General features: G+C 38.6%; 1 protein-coding gene across 2 annotated transcripts in view; it reads right to left on the bottom strand.

Moving 5' to 3' along the window:
* Positions 1 to 18,332, bottom strand: part of LOC122639659 (VPS35 endosomal protein-sorting factor-like) — a 51,836-nt gene that overhangs the window by 23,385 nt on the left and 10,119 nt on the right. For both annotated transcript variants that reach the window (XM_043832543.1, XM_043832544.1), the window contains exons 9-11: positions 13,579 to 13,767; positions 13,382 to 13,471; positions 6,137 to 6,217 (exon numbers count right to left, since the gene is read on the bottom strand). In XM_043832543.1, the coding sequence (XP_043688478.1) occupies positions 6,137 to 6,217; positions 13,382 to 13,471; positions 13,579 to 13,767 (360 nt within the window). The remainder of the gene's footprint in view (positions 1 to 6,136; positions 6,218 to 13,381; positions 13,472 to 13,578; positions 13,768 to 18,332) is intronic.

Below are 18,332 nucleotides of genomic sequence, written 5' to 3'. Positions count from 1 at the left end.
GAAGCCAAAGGATTAGGTCAGAGGAGGGACGAGGGGGGAAGGGAGGCCCAGACCGGGGAAAGGCTTGGGAGGGGGGGGGGGGAGAGGTGGACCAAGAGACACGAATTGAACAGACTTTATCAGATTTAGGTATACCCGAAGAGTATACCAAACGTGCACCAACAACAGGAAGGAGAAATCCTAGAGGATGCCAGTGGTCGAGCAAAAGGGAGGTAGAATTCCCATAAGCAATCTTGGAAATGGTAGCTCGAAGGGCAAGGGGGCTGAGATGGAGGATTTTGCGCCAGACCCAGGAAGAATCCGCAGGATTCAGAACAGTCTAGATGGAATCAGATTTAAGAAGATAGGAATAGGCACAATTGACCTTGATAGAGTTGTGTTTGGAAGAGATTTTTCAAAGTAACTTGAGAATACCACTGATGTTAGAATCACAGATTCTACAGATGCCAAGGCCGCCCTATTTTTTGGGGAGATAGATGGATTTCCAACTGAGGGGCTGAAGAAATTTGGAGCATTCTTTGCCTTTCCAGAGGAAGGAGAAGAGAACAGATTCCATGGCCTTGATGGTTGGCTTTGGAAGCCCATAAATTCCGCACCAATAAAGGTAGGAAGATTGGAAGACTGATTTGATTAGCTCTACCCTTCCAGCATAGGAGAGAAGTTTTCCTTTCCAAAGATGAAGTCTTATGCGGGTAAGGTCAAGCATGGGGGTATAGTGGTGACCGGTCAGCCTAGCAGGAATAAGAGCAAAAGCAAGGTGAGAAAGCACGATAATCTAAGACCCTTAGTGAAGACATCTGCCAATTGATTTGCAGATTTAACAAAGGGTACACAAATAAGTCCGTGGTCAATCTTCTCTTTGATAAAGTGACGGTCGATCTCCACATGTTTGGTCCTGTCATGTTGAACCGGGTTGTGGGCAATGTTGATGGCAGACTTACTATCACTATATAGCATCATAGGCATCATACGAACTCAGCTTCCGCACTCGATCTAGCAACCATATTCTGCTTCTTACTTCGCCATGTCACACGATTACCCCCAATAAACATGTAATAGCCTGTCGTTGACCTGCGATCATCTAATAAATCAGCCCAATCGGCATTCGTGAAGGCCTCTACTTTCCCTAGAGCTGACTTCAAATATCGAAGGATGCGATATGCTGCCTCTAGATGAGTGTCAAGCGGATCATGCATATACTGACTTACAAGGCTCACTACATGTGCTATATCAGGCCACTGCATGTGCTATATCAGGCCGAGTATACAAAAGATAAATTAGACGACCAACTACCCGCTGGTACTGTCCCCCTATCAACCGGTTCTCCATCCTTGCTTTTCAAATGGGTGTTGGCCTCTATAGGAGTATCACTTGGGCGACTTCCAAGCACCCCAATTTCAGACAAGAGATCTAAGGTGTATTTTCACTGGGAGAGGTAGATACCTTGTCTAGAACAAGCAACTTCTATCCCCAAAAAATACCATAGCTGACCTACGTATTTTTTAAGTTTAGATATTTCAGCCGGACCACTTCCTGCCACAACTATATCATCTACATAGACGATCAGAACGGAAATGTGTGGGCCAGATCGCTTGATAAATAGGGTATGATCAGCGTTACTCTGTATATATCCCACAGACACCATGGCCTTGTGAAAGTGACCAAACCACGCTCTGGGAGACTATTTTAACCCATAGAGTGTACGCTTCAGCTTACAGAGCTTCTCGTGAGTTTCCTTGCTATGAAACCATGAGGAATCTCCATATTTACTTCCTCTTCAAGCTCTCTGTTGGAATATGTAATCCAAAATACCATGGGGGTATTCTGGTCCTTTTGGGCTTACTTAGTTGTTAAGTTATTAGGATTAGATTCCTGCTCTTATAGAGTCAGCTAGTTAGGGGTATTTTTGTCTATTTATATCCCTTTGTAATATTTCCCTCTATTATAGGGGCTTACTTATTAATGAATTAAGCCATTCCATTCTCTAATTCTCTCTTTCTAACCCACGGTTCTGCTAACATGGTATCAGAGCAGGTCTGATCTAGGTTAGAGAACAAGGAAAAACCACCCTCCTCCTCTTCAATCGACTTCTCCCTCCTTTCTCTCTTTCTCGGCTTCTCCTTCTTCTATTTTTTTTTTCTTCTTCTCATCCTTGTAAGGGGGCAGCACTAATGAGGTAATCAAAGCATCCAATGATTTAGTTGTTGCCTTCCTCCCATACTACCTTTTTTTATTAAAAAATTTTGTTCGAAATCTGCTGGAACCATACCTGTGATATTGGAGCTTTCCAGAATTTTTTGGAGATCTGATTTCTATCACTAATGGGGGCTGATCCTCCATTGTTGGAGACTCCTATGCACCCTTTTCCAACACCTTTCTACCCTATTCCATTGTCCTCCTCCCTTTTTTCTTCATCTTGAATCAAACTTTCCAGCAATGATACCCTAATCAATCTCAACTTGTCAGGGTTTTTCAAAACCCTGACTCCAATCGATTTTAGGGTTTCTCTTTTCAGATGCAACTGATTTTTTAGGAGTGATTCCCTACTACTATATGCCCTACTCGACCTGAATTTGGATCCTTTCTGATGGCAGGATTAGTTTCTACAGCAAAGCCTCCTTAACCTTCAAATTTGGTTACCTGCTAAAACCCTGACAATACCCTGGCTCTAATCAAATTTAGGGTTACAGGTTTCAGCTTTTGCTGATATTCAGAGGGCTGATTACTTCCATTACAAGGACCAATCGACCTTAATATTGCACCTATCCAAGCTTTTTTATGACCCCTACCCCAATCAATCTCTTCTTTTCAGGGTTTTCCAATACCCTAAAAAAAATCGATTTGGGATAGGGATGTTTGCTGCTATTGTAGTGCTTTGGAGGTGGTTCTAACATTACAAGAGAACTCTACTTCAACAGTTCATGGCTTGAAGGTCTTTTTTGCAGCTGTAGTGCTGTAATACTGCCCTATTTTTTTGCAATTTTTGGAGTCTCTCCCTCTTGAAGAACAAGTCTCACACTAACTGGAGATTGGTTGTTCACATTGGAGGTCCCATTCAAACAGTACTAATCAGCATCTATTGCAAGTCTACATCAGCAATTACAGCCCCCTTTCCCTATATCAATCTCAATTTCAGGGTTTTCCAAAACCCTGACCACAATCGATTCTAGGGATTGGGCTGTCCTATCAAGCTAATTTTTTGAGGAGAGTCTTATACAAATCAGAGGAGTATTCAACCCAAGTTTCAGCATCATTCATGGAGTTTTTTGAAAAAAATTCAGGTTTCACTCTAATGGCTCGATTTCTTCAACTATCAACCTATTCTTTTATTGGTCCTATGTGGCTAGCTGTTTCAACTACTATTGGATCTGTTGAGTTATTTATCTTATACTAGCTGGTTCTATTGAGCTTTACTACATACCTTGCTGGTTTTATTGAGTGGCTACTGTAACCATGACTAGTTGACATGTTACTGCTGCCTTTATGAGGACTACTGCTGCCCTGTCTTTGAGACTGAGTATCCTACTATTAGAGATCGAATTTCTTTCATTGTTGAAGACTCGATTTTACTACCCTGGAGATCAATTTATTTGGGATTACAACAGTGTGTTCCATAGTTATTGGTTGCAACTACGAACCTATTCAGTTGTGTGAAGTTTTCTCTACTGAATCAAATCCAACTTACTTTGGGAGCTAGATCCTAGCATTGTTCACTAATTCAGATCTGATCCAAGTTTTTCGTTGAAGCTTATTACATCAATTCTGCCTGGATATCTTCATCAGTTCTAATCAGCATATGGGAGTTTATAAATTGGAGTTTGCACACTTGTTCTTCCTTGTTTGAAGATTGATCAAGCCTTGAAGATTGGAGTCTTTCCTTACTTCAAATCAGATCTGTTTACTTATCAGTTTTGACTATTGGAGTTTGGTGTCGCTCCCCTGCAGGAGTTTTTTTTTATCGTTTGAAGCTAGTTGACAATTTATATGTTGCAATGTTTTTCTCTATATCCCACTACTTTTTTTCACTTCACCACGTCCCATACCATAACTTTGGTATATACCCATAACCACTCTGGAAGTTTATAGTATTCTCTAACTGCCATTTCTTCCTTTTCCATTACCCTTAGCACCTTTTGGAATATTCTGGAATATTATATTTTTGCACTATTTCTTACATCATCTCCGTTATCTGTCCAAGTGTAATACTACATGTGAGGGGGGGATTAGAACATGCAGGAACATTGGTGCAAAATATAGAAGACCAGTCTTCTCCACCATTGCTATTAGGTATCCTTCATTATTGGGTTGAGTTTGCCGTAAGGGGGAGATGAATAGTATTGAAGATGTTTGGTTATTGCATGCCTATTTGAGGGATTTACAATGCCTTTACAGTGCCTATATGAGGATCTACAGTTGGGTTGATCATTATCGCTGTTTGATTCATTTGTTTCCGCTGCTTGCTGCCCTAGTTACTTCTCTTCAAGATTATCAGTCAAAGATTCATCACTGGACAGCTATAGAAGATTGGTGAAAGCTGCCTCTTTTGCTGATCAAGTCTGTCCAGGTTTTGAAGATCTGTTTTTTTCAAGTTCTTAAAGGTTTATTTGGGAGCTTCATTCATCTGTCAAGCTAGACTCTGCTGCAACTTAGTTTCTTTCCATTTTGTTCAAGTTGGGCATTAGTGCTTTATATGCGCCAACTTGAGGAGGAGTGTTAGAATATTGGAGTTTTTTTTCTTATTAGTTCAAGCAGGATCTTCTTTCTTTACTTATTTGTATAATCCAGCTTGGGGGGGAGTATTGGAATATGTAATCCAGATTACTGTGGGGGTATTCTGGTCCTTTTGAGCTTACTTAGTTGTTAAGTTATTAGGATTAGATTGCTGCTCTTATAGAGTCAGCTAGTTAGGGGTATATTTGTGTATTTATGTCCCTTTGTAATATTTCCCTCTATTATAAATAGAGGGGCTTACTTATCAATGAATTAAGCCATTCCATTCTCTAATTCTCTCTTTCTAACCCACGGCTCTGCCAACACTCTCCATGTAAGAAAGCATTAAAATCCAAGTGATAGCTGGGATCTTCAGATGGCCCTCACAAAGAAAGAAATCAACCAGCATTTAAATCAAAATTGTGTCAAAAGAGTTGACACTTTTACCACCACGATCTGGGTTTGAGAGACCCAGCAACTCCCAGCCCAGTTGGGCTGGCCCAACTTAAAGTTGGTTGGCTCTATGGCCCAAGGGACTGGTCTACCGATTGGTGAAGTGAACCAGTCCTTCTCCCCTGACTGTTCCTAGAGTATTTCTTGCCAAACAACTTGGCTTCTGCATCAGAGGTGGAGGCAATAGAGGTGGTGATCGGCAGTGACTGGTTTAGGGTTTCATGGGCTAGGGTTTGGTTCCCAAGAAATATCCTGCTCAGATACCATGACGAGGTTTTTGGGAGAATAATGACTTGTGTCATATGGGACACAGGTCAGCTTTATTTAGAATAGAGAATAGAAAGATATAGAACAGGTACAATTACAAATATATCCCCAGGACAATTCTACCCTTTTACCCGAATTACAACAGCAACCTAGGTTGACTCTCATACCCATTGGCCTGGCACTTTGGTACCAAGTTGAGGTTATTATTGATTGAGTTAAACCAGAACAAAAGGGGGGGGGGGGGGAGAGGAATAAGGAGAAGAAAGAAGACAAGAAAAAAAGAAGAGTACAGGAGAATGAGTTAGGGAGTCATTGACCTCTCCCAACTCTATTATATGGAATATCCCAACTCTACTATATGGTATCTAAGTTCCAAAATTAAAAGTATGCCCTTACATACAAACATGTGTTCCCATATTACCCATATTATATCATATTCCCCTTATACCCTCACAGCAGTATTCCAACATTGTAACACTTAAAAAGTGCTTCTCACTCAGAAAATTTTTCACTGAAATATGTCAACCAATGAATATGTGAACTTGCCATTTACATACTTCGAAACTATTTAAAAAAAATGCCATTCTAATGTGCTACAAGGATTGACTTTTCTAACACATTTAGGAAAGAACAATAAAATTTCAAATCGAAGAGATGAAAAAACTAAGAAGCAAAAGGAGATCATCACCAAGTCCACCGAACTTACGATTTGATAGTGAAGAATAATATCCAAGTAAGCATCAACAACCTTCAAGTACTCATCAAGGCCATCATATTGAGCAACCACCTGTAAATGTGGATATGATAAAATTGAAAACATGTTAAACTTACATCAAAAGAAATCTTTTTAAGCTCTCACATTCAAAGCAAGTAACTCAATATATAAATCCTACTGGAAAACAAAAAATGTCCATATGTTTTACTGAGGATGGAGTGAGGTTCACATGTGACAAATGACAATAAAAGTAAATTCCATTCTTAAAAATGCCAAGGTTATCTGACTAGAATTCGATGATCCAGAAGGAAATGCTAGAAGTTTTTAAACATTTTATGGAATGCAAAAAATTTTATGGTGATTAGATACATACGATGGTAGAAAGTAGGGGGAAGTGGAGGGTTTCCGACCTAGTTGTCAAGGCGTCTAGGCGACACCTTGACAACTAGGGTCGCCTTGGTTGCTTGGCTGGCTCCATGGTTGCCTTGCGTCCAGGCCCCTCCAACACCGCCTAGACACTGTGACAACTATGGTTTCCGAAAACCACCAACATGGAATGCTACATAGGAGAGCTGTGGTGAAATCTATTATCTATATCGAGAGCATGGATTCCAATACTAACTATACTTCACGAAACTAAATTAGATACCATTGATAACAAGATGCTGAGTGACTTGTGAGGCTGCAGGTCTGCTAGTTGAGATCTAGGAGTTTTTGCTGGAGATTAGCATTTGAAAGGAGTTGCATCATACAGAATAGCAGGTTCTTATAAGGTGTGATGTTTCTCTCGGGAAATTCTCAGTCTGTTAATTTTTGAGGTGTTTAGGATCAAAATATATGTATTCTTCTGAAATCTAGTGTCCAAATGAGAAAGCTGTAAGTGCGGAAATGAGAGAAGGAAAAAAATAGTGTAATCAATTTGTAGGCTGTAATCAGGTTGGATTCAGATCTCATCCAGACATGTGCAGATTTGATGAGGTTACATAGCTATAAAACCCATATTTGATCCAAGATCCAAGGTTACGGAATCAAACTCAAATCTGGATGGGATCGAATAGGATTGGATATATCCATCCATAAATAAGAAGTAGAGCAATGGTAGCGGGTTTTGACTTACAAACTTACAGATACACCTAAAGCACAGGCTTATGGGTACTACTTAAGTTATTATGCATACAGATGTATGCAATGCCTCTGGGAAAGGTAAACCAACAGATTGAACTTTTACTGCACAGAGTCAAGGTACATCCAATTCCAATGCAGCCGTAAACAGATCTATCATGGATCATTTTTCAATTGCCTACAATCACTTGGAATAGCAAAATCCACCTTAATGGGATTGAATTCAGATTGTACCCTGATCAATGATAAGACCCATTGACAAGCCTACTGATTCTTAGGTGGTGATCTCAACAAGATGAGGTCCATGCTTAAGAAGGAAAGGAGATAGGAAAATTACAAAAAAGTATATTGGGTTTGCTGATTTGTTATTAAAGTATATTAGAGGATCTTCCTTCATTTAGAGCAGTTGCCAAAGGAAACCAAGAAGATCTGGGGTGAGTTTCAGGGAGTTGGAACACCTATAAAATGTAGTACAAGAAGTTTTTCCATGCTAATGTCTTATCTCGCCTGCTTCTTTTGGACCACAGAGATCTTAGTAATGGCCAACCCCATGGAGGTTTGACCATAACTCAAAATCTCGCTGAGATCTCGGAAAACTCGAGATTCTCGAGACGAGTTATTATACAAAACAGAAAAAATATAAAAACTTGAAAAACTCGACCAAGATTTCAAATATTTTGAGAATCTTGACCTCCTCAGTACTCATAGAGTCATAGTGTATTGTTGGGACTTGGGAGTTAAGATGTGAAAGACTAGGGTAGTAAGGTGTTGACTTATGTATTATTTATTGTACTTAGGTTGGGTGTCTACATAATATGCATTGTGAACACTTCATTGTATCTTGTGGTTTGTAGTAGAAACTTTAAGTCTTTAACTATTTCTTAAATAATTATTCAATATTATGTGCATAATTTACTTGTTTTACTGGCCAATTATGTCCCATATCATTCAAACAATGTGTAGAATAGGCAATATTACATTAAGGGTTTGGCCTTTACTGCCAACCAAGGGTGCAAATCCAAAACACCAAATAGGGTGTTTTTTTTCTTCAATTTGAACCTTTAAATATGTTTATTAAGCCTAAAACAAGCTTACCTTAAAGTTTCGGAGCCAACTATGGCCATATGCCCACCGAAACCTAATTCCGAAACATAAAAAAAAATAGTCTCGCCGAGATCTTGAGATCTCCGGTCAAGACCGAGTTTTAGAACCTTGGGTTTGACAAGTGTGTGGTATTACTATGCAAACTTTAAAATGTGAGTGGAAGTTCCCTTAACTAATATAATTAATAAAAGCACTTGGAAATGTGATTGAATCATTGAATCTTCTGTATAATCAAAAAATATCTGCATAAAGAGGATGAATGACTTCGAAGGATTTACAATCATCATCAAGTAGAAAAGGTCACCAGAAGAATTAAAACAAGTAGATGATCTCTCTCTCTCTCTCTTATTAAAAATATCTTTAAATAAATTTGGATGTATGGAATGAAAACAGGTAAGAGATTATTAATGAAAGTTATTTGGAGAGAACTGTTGCTCTTTTCTGTTCTACCTGTGATTGTAGCCAAGGAAAACCCTAGCAAGGTTGTAGCCTGCTGAGACTGTCCTTTTATCTCTTCTTTCTTCCCTGATTTCTTCTATCCTTCTAACCTAATCAAATGTAGACCTTTGCCCATCACATTTTCCTAGCAGTTGAGCCCTAGAAAGAGGAAAGCCCGAGCTATCCTGCATCAGAAATACAGAACTGTAAGGAGGAAAAGTGGATGCCAGGTGTTGATGGATTAGCTTTCTGATGCAGATTCATCACCAAATAGGGCTTGTTTGTTAGGAATAAGTCTAGGGTTGGGTTATATACATGTTAGGCCTTTGATCCCATGGGTTTTCTATGTAATAGACCACTTTTATGGGCCTAAAATATGGGTAATTAGGTTGCATACGGGATTAGCTGTTTTAAATCCTTAGTTTTATTTTTATGTAATTAATGGCCATGAGATCACTTAAGTCACCATGTGACTTGGTTAAGTGGTCATGCGACAACTTCAGTGGTCATGTGACTGCTTAATTGTTATGTAAGTTGAGCTGGATTAGGACTCAATAAATCCAGTTATGTTTTGAGTCTATTTCCTTTGTTATTTAACTTTCCTAGTCAGTTTAAGTTACCTAATAGGTGAAGGATTGGGTTAGGCCTTTCCTTTTTAGTGTAGGAGTCTATTTTTGAGTCATTTACATAACGTTGTAACGGGGGAAAGTATTGAACATGAATTTTGATAATAATGAAAAGTTTTTTGCTGCTCATCCACTCCCTAAAAGAATCAACTTTCAATGAACTCCACAACAAGCTACAACTATCTGGATTCTCTTCGAAACTATCACCCTATTACTTTGAAAACCTTAACTGTATCAGAAGTCCAGAAACCCATTGGGAGAGACACAGCAACAGACCAATCTTTTGCCAAAAATACAACCAACTTCACTGCAAATGAACCCTCAACAAGACGATGCTTGAACAAGAACAACCAAACTTCCTATCTTACAGCAGAACAATCAGCTCAAGTGATGGGGGGTAGGTAGGAACAACTCTAAACCCTCCCGGATAGGATCCCAATTTAAAACCTAATGCAAAAGTAGACCTCAAACCAACGAAACCAGCCGGAGATCGATTGCCGCAGGATCAATACAATAAAAAGAACAAAAATTAAATAACTAAAACTCTTTTATTGCTATTTTCTGTTTACATATGAAGGAGAATATAAGGATCAGAAAAAGAAGAAGAAAGAGTTATAAAAGGGGGAATAGGATCAGCTATCTCAGCCCATCATCCTCTCACCCAGGGCTTCTCACCCACGGTATCTCACCGTTGCTGCATCTCACAGCTTCATCAATGGCTCTTTTTCTTCAATCTATGTCTCTTTTCTGTTCAGCCACATACATGTATTTATAATAAAACAACCTAATCCTAATCTAAGTAAGAACCTATTTAATAAAACCTATAAAATAGAAACTAGAGTCTTAACTAGGATTCCCAATTAAGATTACAACTCAAATAGGAACTAAATAAGTGTCTAATAATAAAAATAACACCAAACATCAACTCCTCTAAGCCAGCAGTTCATATCAGCCCCCAAATCACTGTTCATGTGAACAGTATCACGAGGTGTTGTTCATGTGAACAGTAAATTTTAATTTTCCTTTGGTCTTCTTCCTGCTTCAATCTACATAAAAAATCCCCATCTTGCAAAAAAAACTTGTCCTCGAGTTTTGATCATTCTCAGACAAACTTCTTCTTGTGCACGTCCATCTTCATGGCTGACCATAGTAGGCTCTAATACCAAGTAATGTAAAAGTTGACCTCGAATCAGAGAAACCAGCAAGAGATCGATTGCAGCAGGATCAATACAATAAAAAGAACAATAATTAAATAACTTGGTATGATTTCTATTTCAATTTCGTATTGATTTAATGAAATAGTCAACAAATAAATTTTTGGTCAAAAAATTGAATTGTTTTGGTTGTATCAATAAGAAATATTTCAAAAATAAAAAAAAATCCATTTGGTAGTTCAATTTCTGAGATAAATTCTCTATATTTCTTTGGGAAGGGTGGTGGTGGTGGCAATGGTGATGGAGTTGAAGTGGTGGCGATGACAATGGTGGTGGCGGCGGGGTAGTGGTGGTGGTGGTAGCGGTGGCTGGGTGGTGGTGGTGGTAAGACCATTCGGAGAAGGAGGAGGATGGTGTTTTATTTTTAACTCATGAAATTACCCATCAAATTAACCATGTGCTCATTAAAGAACAAGAGTGAAATCAAATGAAATAGAAATTCTGAAACAGCTCCCCCAGCTATTTTAGAATTTCTTTTCCACTTGATCACTATTTCACTGAAATAAAGTGCAAAAATCAAAACAAACAATTTCCGAAATAGAAATCATACCAAATCTGGCCTAAAACTCTTTTATTGCTATTTTCTGTTTACATATGAAGCAGAACATAAAAAGATAAGAAAAAGAAGAAGAAAGGGATATAGAAGGGGGAATAGAATCAGCTATCTCAGCCCATCATCCTTTCACCCATGGTATCTCACTGTTGCCGCATCTCACAGCTTCATCAGTAGCTCTTTTCTCTTCAATCTGTCTCTTTTTCTGTTCAGCCGCATATTTATTTATAATAAACCCAATTGCAAAAGCAACCCAACCCTAATCTAAGTAAGAAACTAAAACCTAAAAAATAGAAACAACCCATTCCATAAAAGCAATCCAATAAAATAGGAGCTTCCCAGTAGCTCTTTCTCTTCAATCTCTGTCTCTTTTCTGTTCAGCCGCATATTTATTTATTATAACCCAATTACAAAAACAACCCAATCCTAATCTAATTAAGAAACTAAAACCTATAAAATGGAAACTACCTATTACATAAAAGCAATCCTATAAATGGGAGCTTCCTAGTCTAATAAAACTAATTATAATAGCTGTAGGAGTCCTCCACGACTTGACAATTGAGTCTTCGAGTTGCACTCAATCTCCACCAGCTTATCCATACCAGGCCCAAAATCACTGTTCACGTGAACAGTATCATTTTTTTTGGGGGGGGGGGGGTGTCTTCTTCATGTTTCGATCTACATCAAAAGCCCACTTAGAAAGAAACCCAAAAATTGACTGAAAACTCAAACCTCTCAGAAATAACACCAAACTCTAGGAAACAATAGTGAGATAAGAACCCTTCAAAAGATGGGAATGATCTGATGAGCGGGGTTTGGGAGTAATTTAGGAAATAGTGATCTCACGGGCGGAGATCCCAGAAATAGTGAAGCTGAAATTAAATCCAATCCGACCAACGGAATTGAATGAAACTTGGGTTGATTCTCCATTTCAACAATCTAATCCAAACCCCCAAAAAATTAGATCGATCAAGTGGCTAGGATAAAACTAATTTTCAAAACCAAAATTCTGGAATCCAAAATTTGCAGGTTTTGGGTGATTTCAGACAGCAGCCGAGATACTGATCAGATGCCCACAAAACTATGGTCACCTAGGGAATGCTCTTTGATGTCCCAAAAGTTGGTGCTAATCAGGTTAATAAATCAGATTTAATTTAAAGATCAAACCAGACTGAAATAGACAGAAAAACAGAGCATGCACAGGAATATAAATCTGGAATTAAACTGTGAGTTAGACTGACCTGATGTTAGGGATTGAATGTATAATAGGAGAACAATTAACCTTCTTGAAATCTGGAAGCAGACAATTTCAGAAACTAGTGATATCGATCAGAGAAGCAAACACAGCAGTAGTTGGCGGTAAACAGAGAAAGAAGAAGAAGAAAACCTATCTCAGGTCTAGGGTATCCCACCCACTCCCTCTCACAGATTCTTAAGGCTAAACAGCACTCAATAACTTCAATTCATTCAATCATATCTGGTTGAGCAGCCTTATATTGTTTATATAGACTGAAAAATAAACTCTTAATCAAACTACGAAAACTGAAATATACTCCTACTATGAATAGGAGTGTTTACAACTTAGCTGAAAATAAAAATCAACTAATAACTAATTATTCCTACTTGAACTAGGAATGAAAATAAGCTACTACTAAGCCTAATCCGGTATGCCTACCTTGTACCCACATTTTAGGTCCATTACAAAAACAAAACACATGGAATCAAAGACCCAATGCATACATAACCCAACCCAAAGCATATTTCCACTAAAAAAAGCCCTCTAGATGACTTAGCTGCTCATCAAGCCACTTACAAAATCCTCAAAAACGTCCCCGAACAGAGCATCAGCCAATACCACAAAGCGCTAAAATAAAATTTGTTGGATTGTATGGGCCAGAATACCGTGAGGGTATTCTGGACATTTTCTTCTTTCTATTATGTGTACAGCCATGTCGGCTATGTTAGGGGCAATTATGTCCTTGTATTTTTGACTCTTTACTATAAATACATAGCTTGGGGTCTGCCTTAGACTATCCAAGTATTATTATTCTCTAGTTCTAATCTGTATTATTATTCAAGGCTATGCATCATTTAATAATCACTACAGGATTCATAACTTCAAAGTAAGACACTGGTAATGGCTTCTGTAAATCAATTAAGAGCTTAGACAGCTGAATACCTGAAAAACTTTGACCAATATAGCATCAACGGCATCCATAAGTGGTATCCTTTCACAAAGCTTAAATCCAAGCAACATATAGTTCAAATACTGCACAGTTAGAAGTTTAAAACTGCTTAGGTGAAACGGGTGCTAGTTTAATGAAAGATACAATGGATAGTGTAGAAAGAAGCATGGAAAAAGTCAGGAATGAATACCTTATCAAAGGAATAATCCTCGCTGCGCTCTATAAGCTGCATGATCTCCAAAGCATTAGAGCTGATGACTTCAGCTGGAAGTTCCTCGAGGAGATGATGAAGAACAACTGATATACATGGAAAGTCAACAGACGGGTTTGCTACATTTGGTCGCAATCCCAGTTCCACAAGTACATCACCTAACCGCATCTTTACATAATATTAAGAAATTAAAATCAGTAATTAACATGAATTACTGATTCATACTTACAATTTTTAGGAACTGCATATTTAACTAGAGAAGACTGAAAGCATTTATGCTGATTTTCTCTACTTTTAAAATATCATAAAATTGAATAAAAAATGGTACAAAAATACATATGTGAATGGACTAACTAATTGAGAAATGTCCCTCCAAGATTACAAGAATGTGAAGCTCATCTATAAGATACAAGGCATAATTTTGCTTTTCTAGGGTATTTTTTTCCACTGGATCTTTTGTTGTTGTTCTATTAAATGTTGCTTTAGCTGTATCCTTTTCCTCTCAAAAAAATCTGCTGCTTGTCTTAATAAGAAAAAGGTAAATGAGGTTCTAAAAGGACACCACTTGACCAAATGATCAGTTGAAGTGGAGAGAGACTGATGTCTCAATCTTCTCAGGCATTTAATATTATGTCCGATTGGTATCATTTTGAATTGCAAAGTCTTGTATAAGATTAGTGGATTTTTTATTTTTTATTTTTGAGGATTTTCGGTCTTTCCATATATGGTATTAGGCCAAATGTTCCCATATATGACCCCATAAATATTGGTGTAGACAAAATTGAGGTCAACTGAAGAAAAAATAATATAGGAAAATACTAAAAAAATAACTCACAGAAGGTACCTTGTCCCAAAATCATTATTTGGTTTCTATATCCTTTTTTCTGATTTCTATACACTTCAAACCTGAAGAATACAAAATTCCATTTCTTAAACCCTTTCATCCAAAGCTTTAGTCACTGGAGCACGAAAAATGCTTAAGTACCCCAGAAGCATATTTGATGTGTGACATGTGTCAATAGTACCCCTCAAACTATTTTTCTCACAACTCTCCCATCAATGGAGCATGGAAAAGACAATAATACATATCTAAAAATATGTTTTAGGAATATTTGAGTGGTATTTATCATTTCAAATGTTGTGTCAATGGGATAGCTATTACAGAAGGTGTAAAAGTTAAGTCTTATCTTCTATGGGTACAACAGATGCATAAACAAGGCAATGGGTTCTTTAGATAGGAAAATAGGACCCTGTCTTGAGTGGTCTTTAAAAAATTTTCTTTTATTAAATGACGAATAATGGTAATTCATTGAGAAGAACAAATGGGGAAAGACAGCTCGTAGATCACAGAAAAACCAAATATGACCAGAAGAAGAAAGAAACAGCCAAAGTCATGCTTTAACAGAATCATTTACTCCTACAACAACAACAAATTCAGCCTTATCCCAACTTAAGGGGGTCGGCTATATGGATCCAATCAAACAAAGTAGGTAAAAACCGAGGAGTGAAAGAGAAGAATGGGAAATGAGATGAAAAGTGAAAAATGAAAAATGAACGAAGGAAAATAAAAGAAAAGTGGCACAGCCCAGTAAGTCAGGAGAATCTCAGCTAAATAGGGTCTGCTACATGGATCCTAGCCCTCCAATAGGCTCTATCCGAGGTCATACATGGCACAAGACCTAGACCACTCATGTCCTTTCTCACAACTTCTCCTATGGTCATTTTAGACCTTCCCCTCGCTCTTTTAGATCTTCAATTGGAATTATATCACTCCTCCTTACTGGGGCATCCCTAGGCCTCCGTTGAACATGACCAAACCACCTCAGACGACTCTCTCGGAGCTTGTCATTGATAAGAGCAACTCCCAAGTCAGCTCTGATACAATCATTCCTTACTTTATCCTTCCTTGTTTTTCCACACATCCATCTTAACATCCTCATCTTTGTCACATAAAGCTTCTCAATATGACACTTCTTAACTGCCCAACATTCTGCCCCATACATCATAGCTGGTCAAACAACAGTCATATAGAACTTTCCTTTAAGGTTTAAAGGAATACGTCAATCATACAGCATTCCGGACGCACCTTTCCACTTCAGCCCAAGTATCTAAATAGTCACTTTGCGGTATTTCTCTTTCCTAAATTCGCACCATGTCAGTATCCTTCATAATGTGACTAAAATTACACATCAAATACTCTGTCTTCTTTCTACTAATCTTAAAACCTCCTGTTTCCAGGATTGGTCTCCATAGCTCTAACTTAGCGTTAATCCCTGCTTTTGTCTCATCCACCAAAACGATATCATCGACGAAGAGCATACACCACGGGACCTCGTCTTGATTGCTTTTGGTTAGGTCATCCATAATAAGCGCAAAAATATAAGAGCTTAAGGCTGATCCGTGATGTAGCCCAATCGTAATTGGGAATTCCTTGCCCTGACCTCCCACAGATCTCACACTAGTCACCACGTCCTCATACATATCTTTTATTATATCCACATATTTACTCGATACCCCGCTCGTCACTAGAACCTGTCGGATTAAATCTCTAGCGACTCGGTCATAGGATTTTTCTAGGATTAAGTCAATTACTCCTACAACGACTGAGAATAACTATAGGTTATCACCTGGCTAACCCTAAGCATGCCTCTTGATGGAATATTTGGGGGGTTGTATTATGGGTACAAGGGTATAATGGTCCAACAGGGTTTAGTTTGTGTTGCCCTAAGGGTATTATTGTAATCTTGTATCTCATCATAATATTATAAATTCAGGGAGCCTATGTCTCATTGGCACAAGTTCAATTCCCCAAATATTCCAACATGGTATCAAAGCAGGCAGGGGTCACAGTATCGAGTCCCTCTGGACGCGGGCAGGCGTTGTGAATTATTTATCCGCCCCTCGTGTTCCCCTTTGGATAATCCGCTGTGTTAGAGTTCACCATAGGAGTCCCACCTAGGCTACTTGATAAACTCAAAAGCAAACTTCTCATAAGAGAGGAGACAAAGTCTTTTTTTGAATAATTCTGGAATGTCTCTACAGCCTCCACGATTTTGGTATTTCTAGGGGAAGAGAAGGCTGAGCATTCTCTTGAGATACATGCATAAGAATTACAGAGGCTTTTGGAATTCCAAGACAAGTGGAATTCCAACACCTAGAAACCAAACCCCATTACATAGAAACTAACCCCAATAAAATAGAAAATTGTTCCAAGACCTTGGAATTACAAACAAGACCAAAATAAAAGAAAGCAATAAACCTGCCTAGGAAGATGAAAAGGCATAAACTAAAAGCCAGCTTTTGTGGGGCCAACTTGACAGCTCCAAGGAGTCCACCTTTTGGGCTGGTTGGGTCCAATGTGAGATTTAATTCTTGCTGACCCCAATGGGGAACTTGGGCTGGAATTTCTTCCTGGTCTGGGCCTTAGGCTGCTGCTGGGCTGTGGGCTTGGACTGGGCCTTTAGCCGAGTATATTTCTTAGCAAATAATGTTCTGGCCTCCTTGGTGCTGGTGGATCAGTAGGATGCCCTGCATCAGTCGGCTTTTTAGAGTAAGCGGTTCCAACACCTCTAATGCCAGAAAGAACAGCTTTCCAAGAATCCTATCAAAATTGAGCAGACAATGAATTACTACCTCTAGCATCAAGGACTATTTCCCTGAAAATTATTTCCGCCACTTTATGCCCTGATTTAAAGAATGGCCTGATTCCATTGCTAGTACAGATTGCACTCAATGTGTAGTGTTGATTCTAGACAAATCATGTAGCCAATATACAAACCCAAGTGATTTTGATTATGTTCAAAAACTTACCCTTAAATTCTCATCTTGTTTCTCTTTGTTTGAGCTTATATAATCCAGGCCAGTTTCACAAAGGTCCAGCACTATGACATTTAAATGCATAGATTTTTAGGAAAACAGATATCAGGTAAAAAAAATAATAGCACATTACATCATTTATAAAGGGTCATACAGAGTTTTGAAAGTCCAGAACAATCTAAAAGTGCCAATATCCATAATACAAGGTTTCACAAGCCATTGAAACGAAACTGGGTGCAATATAGAAGGTATACCAAGTTTCGGTCGAAATTTCAGCATTTCGCTGAAATTTTGTTAGTTTTTTGTTTAGCCGAAATGGTACAACCCATGTTTTATAAATACATGGTTTTGACAAGATGGGTCAAAATTTTGACCTATCTCGTTCGTATTATCCTGTTTCAACCTGAAATGTCCAAAAGTCACATTTTCTTGATATTTTGGCCAAATCTTTCCCATACATGTTTGGCACTAGTGCTTGGACAGTAGAAGAACGCACTGGAAGTGAAGATTTGCTGCCGAACAACAAGATTTATGCAAAATCCAAAATTGGAGGTGAGCAACTTTTCCCAAAAATTAATTTTTGTTAAAAAAGAAAAAGGATCACAAAGATAACTAGTCAGATGGGTACCGATGTGGACGAGTATATGGCATCTCACAAGGATCGTGTGCATTCACAAACAACCCAAACTTTCGAGCCTCATGCTGGCGGGGATGATGAGGACCCCGAGTGGTCGCATTCCAGTGATGGTGGTGATGGGGGGTAATGATGATGATGATGATGGTGATGATGGGGGATGCGCGAGAGGTACCAATACCAACTAGAGCCAGAGCCAATGCGCTTCACATGCGAGACTCTGTTTACGTATGCCACACAGGATGAGGAACACAATGCACGTGCAGAGCCCGCAGACTCGAGA

This window comes from Telopea speciosissima, chromosome 9, assembly GCF_018873765.1.
Source record: "Telopea speciosissima isolate NSW1024214 ecotype Mountain lineage chromosome 9, Tspe_v1, whole genome shotgun sequence".
NCBI classification, from domain to species: Eukaryota; Viridiplantae; Streptophyta; class Magnoliopsida; order Proteales; family Proteaceae; genus Telopea; species Telopea speciosissima.
This window is presented reverse-complemented; position numbering and strand designations above follow the sequence as displayed.